Genomic DNA, 10436 nt, shown 5'->3' on the forward strand with positions numbered 1-10436 from the left:
CTTTTTGTTATCTCATATCACATTTTTGATAAGATACAATATTATTAACAGACTTGGCATCAAATGACTTTTAGCTTAAAAAAAAAATTTAGCTTTCATAGATTAGACTATTCTCAGGTTATTTAAAAATTCATGGGATATAATAATTGATTAATGTTCCAGCCAAAGAAACCCCAAACAAAACCATAAAACAAACATACAACACTATGGAAGGATTCCCGTAGCTAATGAGCCGTAAACCAATCTAGCTGACTGACTTGTAACCACCTTAAAGCTGCTTTGTACTTTGAATTCTGAATACAATATTTTATGGAAGACACCACAAGGTGCAGTGGTGCAGTAGCATTCTTGAATTTTGAGATTAGAAAAGTTCCTTGGATATATCCTTTATGTCAATATTCTGATGCACTAAATTCTCTGCTAAAGGACAATTACTTATACCACTGAAGATATTCTAGGAATTCCTAAAATGCTCTGAAACATGGTAGTTTCAATGGTTTTATGATCTAATAATAATGAAAACATAATTAATAGAAATTTAGTCACATTATCAGTCAATATCAACCTGTTTTCTATACCTTTTCCTACAGATTCAAGATCGACACATAGGGGTGTCCCATGGGGTCAAATGATAGTGATGTTTAAGAATGAAAGATTTAAGTTCAGTAGGAAGACAAATTCTAGCTCAAAACAGCTTTAAAATTTGAGCTCTTCAGTCTATTATTACAACCATTTATAATCATTCCCTCATTGTATGTTTCATAAATTATATAAAGCCTCTCCAAAATGAATGCAACAATAAAACAATTTAAATAACTCCAAAAATTAACTTCAGACTAAAACCAAAATGTTAAATTTGAGAAAATGTAAAGAGCCACTCAATGCTATAGAAAACAAAATAAACTAATTATAATATACCTGGTTTGTCTTTATTTATTATAACAAAGACAGAATCCTCAGCACGGGCATGAGTAAAGAGGGCATGAAGTTTATGTCCAACTATGAAAGTCTGAAAGATAAAAGGCACCATATTGTTACAGATCTACCTGTTTCTTTTTAACGATTACATTCTATTGCATGAATATCAAATTTTAATTGACATCAAGATTATATGTAATTTTTTTCAACCACAAATGGTGTTTTAAGGACTACATATTTATGCTATTATTTCAATAAGAGATTCTTTAAGGTAAGATTGCTGGAGCAAAGGTATTTATTCAATTTCAGCTTTACTCTCATTGACTGTATACAAAAGTATCAGTTTCTCTACACTTTACCTATCAATCTGAAATTTCTGCAATCTGAAATTTGGCTAGACTACAGGGAAAAATGCTGTTATCTGTTTTAATTTACATTTAATTATTAACAAGGTTAAGCATCTCTTCATGTTTATTGGCTATCTCATATTTTCTTCCCGCTTTATTGGTCATCTGTTAGAAGTTTAAAATTTTTACAGTTGAATTTGTCTATTCTTTTGTGGTGTGTGAATTTTACAACTTGTTTAGGAAGGCTATCCAACAATCAGGCCTTCTAGAAGTAATGTATCAGTCATTAAATTATGTTGTCATGTCTGTCATTAAATTATGTTGCCATTCCTTTTCATGTAATGAAAATGGAAGATTGATCTACATACCTTTATCAAAATGCCATCTATATAGTCCCACAGTTTAATTGTGCCATCAAAGGAACAAGAATACAACTAAAAGGGTAAAAATAGTACAAAATTGATTAAAAAACAGAACTTCATTAAGATACCAAATGAATTAAGTGCCGATACAGAAGACATTTCATTCATTAATTTATTGCTAGCTTTGGAGAAGTGGAGTCATTTATTTACATAGTTTTTGCAAAGCTTATATTGTTTGTGACCATCTTATCACAGCTCTTTGGAGGAAACAGATCATCGCTTTCAAGTTTTAATTAAAATGAGGGGAAAAAAGCCAACCCTTTATCTTCAAGAGGGAGATGGCATGGTTGCACTTAAGAGCTTGTTGCTAGTTTTGCAGAGCCTAGTCCTTTTTATTAGCAGAACTACTTTCGTCTTATATGGGTATTAAAGGATTACTTCTCGAATGATCTGAAAATGTCTTGTGTTTTTTTTTTTGTTTTAAATTCAGAACTATCAAGGATCAATACTTTAGAAGTTATTATGTATTTGGATACAGTGGCAATGTCAAAGTGCTCTAGTTTTGGGATATTCAATTTCTATACTTATCTCACTGCAAACTGGTAACTATTTGTGGCAATGGTTTGTGGACCATACTTTGGTACCACCAGAAGGCCTCAGCAAGAAATTTTTATTTTTAGACACAGGATTTTTTGTTGCTGTTACTGTGAAAACACTTTGCTTATAACATTTATAAATCATTTTAAGTTTTTTGAAAGGAAGTGGCAATTTTAAGATTTCTGCCAATAAGGACAATCAGGAATAGGAATAAAAAATGATGAAGAAAATATCTGAGTAAAAGAACTATAATAAGTAGAAAATACACATTAGAATTACTACATATAAGAATCATGAACATGGATTAGTAAAATATAAGGCAAATATTTAATCACTGTCAAAACAATAGTTAATACACAAACATTGTGAGTCCACAGAATTTCTGGAAGCTAACTCACCTCAATCAGATGTTAAAATTGTCCTCTAATTTTATCATTTTTCAGTTCCATGAAATATACCTTTTGTGTAACTTTTATATAGTTTTTCATTGTGCTATAAAACTTAGTAACACAGACTTCACAAATTCCAATTTGAATGAAAGGATATTTCTGCTACAAAAACATTCAAATGCTGCACATAACAATCAGCTGTTATCTGAAACTCTCAGAGGACAGTATATGTGCTAGAATTCTGCAAAAAGCTATTTAACTTTGATTTTTCAAGAGTAGTGCATTTAGTTTTGGAGAGAAAAGATAAGTATTCCTTTATGCCCTACTTCCTTTGTGATAATGCACTGAATGGCAATGCAAATCTATTCTTAAATCAATAACTTCTTTGCCTTGAAAAGTGGAAATTGATCAAAATCTAGAGCAAGAGAAAAGTATTTTTAACATAACTCTTTAGTAGATTTGATGAAACTTATGAACAAAATCAAAATGGCCATTTCATTATTCTTGAATTTTGAAAAGCAAGGGTTGCTTTTAGAAGGAATGAGGAAGGCCAGACTAAACTAGATTCCCAAGTTTGTCCTAAAATTAACTGGTCAATCCACTGACTGAAAAAGCCCTTATTCTTGTCTAGATGCTAGCCTTAAGATTAGGTAATTTCTACATTAATACTAAAGAGCCTCGTCTCTAAAGGAACAGATCTACGAAATCAATACCTTTTGGTTAACATTTTAAAAATGTGTTCCAGAAATCAGAGTTCAGAGGTCATATAAAGAAGTTTGAGAAACACCAAATGCTAAATGCCCCTTTTGGATAGTTACAATGCATATAAAGGGACCTGAGAAGACCAACAATCGAGACATTCACTCAACTGAGCCAAATTTCAGAAACTCGTACAGCTAAGAACCCCTTTGTGGGCAATGTAGTTCTGGGCCGTGACCTTATTTTAACAATAAAAATGAGTGAAATATCTTGAATCAGAAAGATAAACACATATATTTCCCTGATCATATGCTGGAAAGTTTCCCAGTCAAATTTAATTCAAATTTTTCTGGCAACAATAAAGCCAATATTAAAATATTCAATTATAAGTGATTTGACACCTGTAGACGGTTGTTGGGGTTGAGCTGAATTCCTGTCACCAGATTTCTGTGTCCTTGCAATATATGTACACATTCTTCTGTAGCTGTGCTATAAACTTTAACAAAGTCTCCAGATACACAGAAGATATACCTAGAAATAAGAGAGAAAAATAAGTTTCACAAACTCATAAACAGTATAATCTTTTTACTGCCTATTAAAAATTTTTTTAACATGCAACAGGTTTCTTTCAAACAACAGTTTAAGAACTGTATATTCACATTTGTGTGCTGTTTAAGTCTATGGGGATATCTAAGACTGATTAGTTTACTAACTCTGAAAAGTAGATTAATGAGGCCAAAGCATATCTGTGACCGGTTCCATGGACAGAGGCTCTACAGACTCATTCTGCAATAACAGCCAATTTAACCATGTTGTCTGTTCACTAATGGACTCAGACACTGTGCTACGCATTCACTCACTATCAGCTGTTATGATTCAGTGGTTTTGCTAACAGCAGTCTTCCCATGTCCCCCAGCTCTCATTTACTGGGGATACCAGCTTACCAACACTAAGTCAAAAGTTCTCTCTAGTCAGTGAGGCCTTTTGTAAAACAAAGTAAAAAGACTTCATGGCAGTTCTTTTCTTGTTGCTAAAATGCTGGTTTTGCTTTTGTCTTTCTGGATTTGTGGCTTTCTTCCATATAGCAGAGGCTACTAAATTATTAAATGGTTTAGTTGGGGTAATTGTGTGACTATTTTCATAACAGATATAAACAGAGGACAAAGCTCAGATGTACAAATCTCCTAGTATCAAATAAAAATGTTCTGTGTCTACATTGTACATATCGAACAGTGTTTTTCCAAATACTATAGAAGGTACAAATCACAGAGTCTTTAGGCTGAACCTCATCTCTGTGCTCCCAAAGTACCTCATGCATTACCTGATCCTGGTATTTTCATATTGTGTTGAAATTACTTGTTTACATCTATACTATCTCCCGTATCTGACCATAATATCCTATAGAGCAGAGGACTGTTTATCTTTGATTCTCAATGTCCAATACAGTTAATTGAACAGAACTTGCCTGAACCTCCAAGGTTTTATAAACTAACCAGATAAAATGAACCAATAAACAATTATTATAGATAATAAGAGTAAATCTTCTGATGCTGACTGGGGTCACTATTATTTTATCAATTCAAAGACACCTGATTTTTCACATGTTCATCTCTCTAAAATCAAGATGCATCATATAAGGGCTGTAGCCAGGAGGCAGCCATGGCATGGTTGTGTGCAACTGTTTAAAAAGATCAAGAAAGTATGAGTAACAAAGCATCTGAGGTATATGGTCTCCTCTCTGGCTGGATCCTCCTCTCCATTCCCCTGAGTACCTTAGCTCAGAGTCTTAACATCTCCAGGCTGGAAGACTCTAAAGCAGAGGTCCCCAACCTTTTTGGCACAAGGGACCGGTGCTGCTATGATAATCTAATGCCTGATGATCAGAGGTGGAGCTGAGGCTGTGATGCTAGCTAGCACTGGAGAGTGGCTGCAAATACAGATGAAGCTTAGCTTGCAGCTCACCTCCTGCAGTGCGGCCCAGTTTCTAACAGGCCACTAACTGGTAACCAGTCTCTGGCCTGGGGATTGGGGACCTCTGCTCTAAAGGACTCCCTACAGTGTTCAGGCATAGCCCTTCATTTAATCTTTCTTATTCACGTCAGACTAATTTTGCAAATATGACCGTATCACTTAAATAGAGATAAAATTAAAATCCTTCAATGTTTTCCCACTGCCTTCAGGATATGATCTAAATTCCCTAAAGTCTTTGGTGGTTTGACCCTGTCTGACTGGAACTATTTTTTCACTATAACAGTGTTAAGTGGTTCACAACTCCAACAATCCCTGCCCAAGACACACCTCATTAGTAACAACAAACAGGTTCTTTGGGCAGCAGTTTCCTTGAGATAATGGTGGGTGAGGGGTTACTATTTGCGAAGAAAACGCCCTTTAATTGATTCTGATATGCTTCCCCAGAGGAAAAATATTTGCTTTCTTATTGCTCCTCAGCTGAGAACGATGGCTTTAACTATTTGAATGCAAGCCCCTGAAGGAAACTTTCCATGCTTCTGCATATTCTGCTATCTACACAGAACACTTACTCTTTCTGACTACTCTAAGATTCAACTCACTGTATTTTCACTGCAAGCCTTCTCTCATCTTCTCATTCCAGATCAGCACCAGTTCTACTGTGCTTTGTACAAGATGGTGAGCTTAGCTCTATCATAGCATTCACCACGGGGCATTATGAAAGAGACTGTGAGCTCCTTGAGGGAAGGAACTGGGTATTTAGTTATTATAAATAATAAAAGAAATACTGTATGGTAGAAAAAGAATGCATGTTTAAGAAGTCAAACACAAATGGGTTCAAATGCTAGCTTTGCCATGTACTGGCTGAATGATGTTGGAGAATTAATCTCTCTAAATCTCACTGTTCCCCATTGTAAAATGTAAATAATACTTTCTTCATAGTGTTTTTATGATTAAATGAAAGAATGCATGCATATGTAAGCTTAGCACACATAGAAAACACTCAATAAATGCTTTGGTAAAATGAGAATACCTAAACCTTGCCAAAAGGAATGTGTACAAAGCACCCACCACAATGCCTGTCTCACAGGATTCAATCATCTTTTGATGAAGTAGTGAAGAAGTTAGGGATGTTTTCAAGCAGGAACCTGGATTTAAAAGAGACTCTGAAGGACGAGCTCTGAAGGGCTGGGCAGGAAAAAGTAAAGCAACATAAGGGGAAGCAGGGAAATAATTAACACGGTACCTATCAGACAGGGGCTGTACCTATTTAATAAGAAAAGTGTGCATGATGGTTAATTTCAGGAAACACAATTGGAGTAGAGTTGAGCTAGGTGGCCCTGAAAGCCAGATAGAAAAGCTATGATTAAGGAAGAAAACTGAAGAACTACAGGGTTCTTAGCAAGACTAGAAATAAGGGTTAAGGTAATAATGTTATGATAGTAACACTTTAGGAAAATTATTACAGCAGCAGTTTCCAGAATGATCTTCAAGGTAAAATATTTAGGGTCAGGGACATAGCTTTGTGCTAATTTAGGAACGTAAACGGCAAGAATAACCCATATTTTTGGTTTTGTATACCATATCAACCTAATGCTATAATGCACAGCACCTATAACTGTGAGCAGCAACAAGATATGGGGCAAACAGTGCTGGACTGGGGGGTCAGTAATATCTGACATGGGAATGCCACGCACTTTCATTTACACCCACTTTTCTGCTTCCCTCTAACGACCCACTCAAATAGGCAGAACAGTTTTTGTCCTAGTTCTAAGAGGATCTAGCGACCAAGAGGAAGATGCTAAAATCCCACAATTCTGTTGTTTCATTTACTGTATCAGCTTTCTTGATAAGCTCCTTGAGGTAAAATACAAAATTATCTTATTCTCTTTGTATAAGCTCGTCAATCCTTTTCAGACAATATTCAAATCCTTGGTGAGTTCATTATAACCCCATTAATTTGCTAGAGAACTGGTGTTATTAGCTTCTATGTAGATGACACAAAAGCAGCATCTCTAAATCATGGCCAAGTTCCCAAACTTTCTGAATTTCTACCTATTATTTAAGGTTGTTTTACAAGTACCTTAAATTCAATAGGCCCAAAGGGAACTGAACATTTTCTCCTTCTTAATGCTAATTGCTAAATCATTCAAAAACTCTTCATCTTCAATCTCATCTTAGTTCATGCCAGAGTCACTGCCTGCATTACCCTTCCAAGCTCTGGTCTATACTCTTCCAGATTCTTCTCCCACCACTTTCCTATACCTTATGCCATACTATACTTATTTTACACATATGACACCCCCTCATCCCAATTTCAAGGTGTTCATTTTGCCTGGATGCCCTACCCCAATATCACTGGTGGGGCAAACTCCTTAGTCCTGCAAGATCCTATTATTGAAGGGAAAGTTTCATTGTGTAACTTCCTCTTTTATGCCATTACTATACCTTGAGTATGTATGCTAGCTTTCATCTTTACACTCTCCCAACACATATTATATAGTTTCCTACACAGATTAATATTTTTGAGGAAACACAATCATGCCACCGCCACCTTATCAAAATACCCAAGAGCCAGCCAGCTCCATGTTCCTTTTCCAAACTCATTTCCCACTAGCTCTCTTTCTATACCATTCCTACTAGCTAATTGTATCAGCCTATTCAACATAAACAGACTTCTTCTCTTGCTTATGCAGACATAGCTTGTTTTATTGAGCTTCATCTATTGTGCTTCATGAACGTGGCAATTTTACAAATTGAAGGCAAGACCCTACATCAGCAAAAAGATTATGACTTGCTTTATTGTGGTGGTCTGGACTGAACCCACAGTATCTCGGAGGTATGTCAGTTTGGTGCTCCTATGTGAAATGCCTTCTGCCCATATCCCCTAGTCACAATATCATTCACCTATCTAGGCCTAATGTAAATGTCACTTCATCAGGAACTTTTTCCATCCTTTTCAGTTTAAAGTATTCTCTTTTTATTAGCTCCCCAAGTACCACACCATGAAACATGTTACTGAGCATTTTATTTTCCTCACTGGACTGTAAGGAGCATCAATATTGAAATTATATTAGTTTTTGTCATCTGTTTAAATACTACATAGCTAATAAATACTTAAAATGAATTGTGGAACTTAGCAAATGAAACACAACGGATCTCAATTTAATAATATGTAGAAACAGTACAATGGAGGAAGAAACTGGAAACCTAAATATAAGTCCAAAGTGGCGAATTTTGGGCAACCTCTTGAAGCCTTAGTTTCTTCCTCTGATTCATGAGTATCAATCAACAAAGATCTTTTTACTATAAAGACCAAAGATTCAATACATTTTTTCGCCTCTAAGGCAATTTATGAATGCTCCTTCACTCAGTCGTGCATTTAACAACTATCAGCCATACACCCATAAGTGAGCAACTGTAGGGGATACGAACTTTCATAGGACTCTATTTCTACTCTTCTAAGATAGAGTTTTTACTATTTTTTATTCTATCCTTAAGTGATTTGAAAAACTTTCTACAATGTGTCATTTCTACATGATACTGGCAATATATCACTAATGATGACAGCTGACACACACACCATTAAGTACCAGGAACTGTTTTACGTGGTGTATGTATATTAAGGGCTTTAATCCTCAAAACAATCCTGAATTGGGTTAATAAATATTATTCTCATTTTACAGATAAGGCAAGTAAGACAAAGATTAATAAACTTGCAAAGGTCACACAATGTTAGAACCAAGTTTTGAATCCAGAGAGTAGTTTGGCTTGCAGCTACACTGAATATCTGAGAAGGATCAGGGCTTACGTATGCTTTTATCGCGCACAGAATCAAACATCACTTTTCACTCAAAGCTCCAAAAAGGTTGCCAAAATGCAAGCGGGGGTAGGGGGTGGAGGGTGTGGGGAGGGAGGGTAGAGGAGTGTGGAGAAAAAGGAATCTTTAATCGTTCAGTAATTCCAAGCCACGACTCCATCCGAAAGGATACTCCTCGTGGTACTGCAACCGCGGCAGTGTACACATCCGTGCCTGAACCATCTTTTAGCCGAGCTGACTGTACACACGTGGGTCCGCCCCTGGGCCCCTCAATCTACCTGCTGGTAAACCGCACCCCCGCCTGCGTGTTCAAGGTGCTAAAGCGTTTGCCATCCCTCTTACAGCACACAGGCACCGGCTCCCTCCCGCGCGCCCTGGGGTCTACCCCACGCATGCTCCTTCTTTGAGCTCACACTGGCCGGCTAGCGAGTCTGGACGCGCCTTGCAGATCTTTCCCTCTGCCCCTCCACCGCCCCAGGACTCGCGCCCCTCAGCCCGAACGACGAAGCGCAGTGGCCCCATACTTAGAATCCGCAGAGAACACCGCTCTCCTAAAATTCAACTGGCTGCCGCCACAACGAACCACGCGGAGACTCTCCTCCTCCACCATCTTCGCGCAGACGCAGGATCTCGCGATGACGGCCCCGCCCCAAACTCCGTACGAAGGCCAGTTGATAGGATGGTGTTCCAGTCCACAGAAACCACGCATGGGCTTCTCCCAGCCGGAGACTTTACGTAGGACCCAGCGCCGGTGCCGCCATCTCTTCTTTGGGCAACGTCAAATTAGGACGCAAATAAAACCAATGAAAAAGCGAAACGGAGACATAGAGACAACGAATTTATATTGGGTACCTCTAAACTCTTGTTTAGTACAGATACATTTTTCTTTGGCTTTGACAATTTGTTTCTCTAGCTTTTTCCGCCAGGAGGAAAAATGTGGGCCCAAAGGTGTCACGTGACCTCCAACCGGCCTCTCCCCGCGCCTCCGTCCCCCACCCCCTTACTTTGCTTCCGGCGCTGCGAGATGACGCCAGCGTCCCGTGCCCGCTGGTTTCTCGGAGGCGCGATTGGGTTCTTGGGTGGAAAGGTAGCATTCTGCTTTTTGCACGGTCGTTGGCTCTTTTCGTTAGCCGTTACTTTGAACTTCCCCGGAGCGTAGCATACGTTCATACTCGTACGTGTTACTCCTTGATGTGTTGAAATTTACGATATCCCTTAAGTGTTTCCGGAGGCCTATGATTATTGAAAGACTTGCATATGTGAGAGAATGCAAGACAGATAGAATCCCTACCGTGGGACAGAGACGATACAGATTGCTGAAGAAAACAAAAGTAGT

At 37.7% G+C, this 10436-nt stretch overlaps 1 protein-coding gene across 1 annotated transcript in view; it reads right to left on the reverse strand.

Moving 5' to 3' along the window:
- The window catches only part of WDR75 (WD repeat domain 75), a 34261-nt gene extending 24315 nt beyond the window's left edge, over positions 1–9946 (reverse strand). The window contains exons 1-4 of the mRNA XM_011356258.2: positions 9625–9946; positions 3714–3843; positions 1634–1699; positions 919–1009 (exon numbers count right to left, since the gene is read on the reverse strand). Coding sequence (XP_011354560.1) covers positions 919–1009; positions 1634–1699; positions 3714–3843; positions 9625–9809 — 472 coding nt within the window. The 5' untranslated portion in view covers positions 9810–9946. The remainder of the gene's footprint in view (positions 1–918; positions 1010–1633; positions 1700–3713; positions 3844–9624) is intronic.
- Positions 9947–10436: the final 490 nt, after the last annotated feature.

Source organism: Pteropus vampyrus, unplaced genomic scaffold, assembly GCF_000151845.1.
Source record: "Pteropus vampyrus isolate Shadow unplaced genomic scaffold, Pvam_2.0 Scaffold2, whole genome shotgun sequence".
Classification (NCBI taxonomy): Eukaryota; Metazoa; Chordata; class Mammalia; order Chiroptera; family Pteropodidae; genus Pteropus; species Pteropus vampyrus.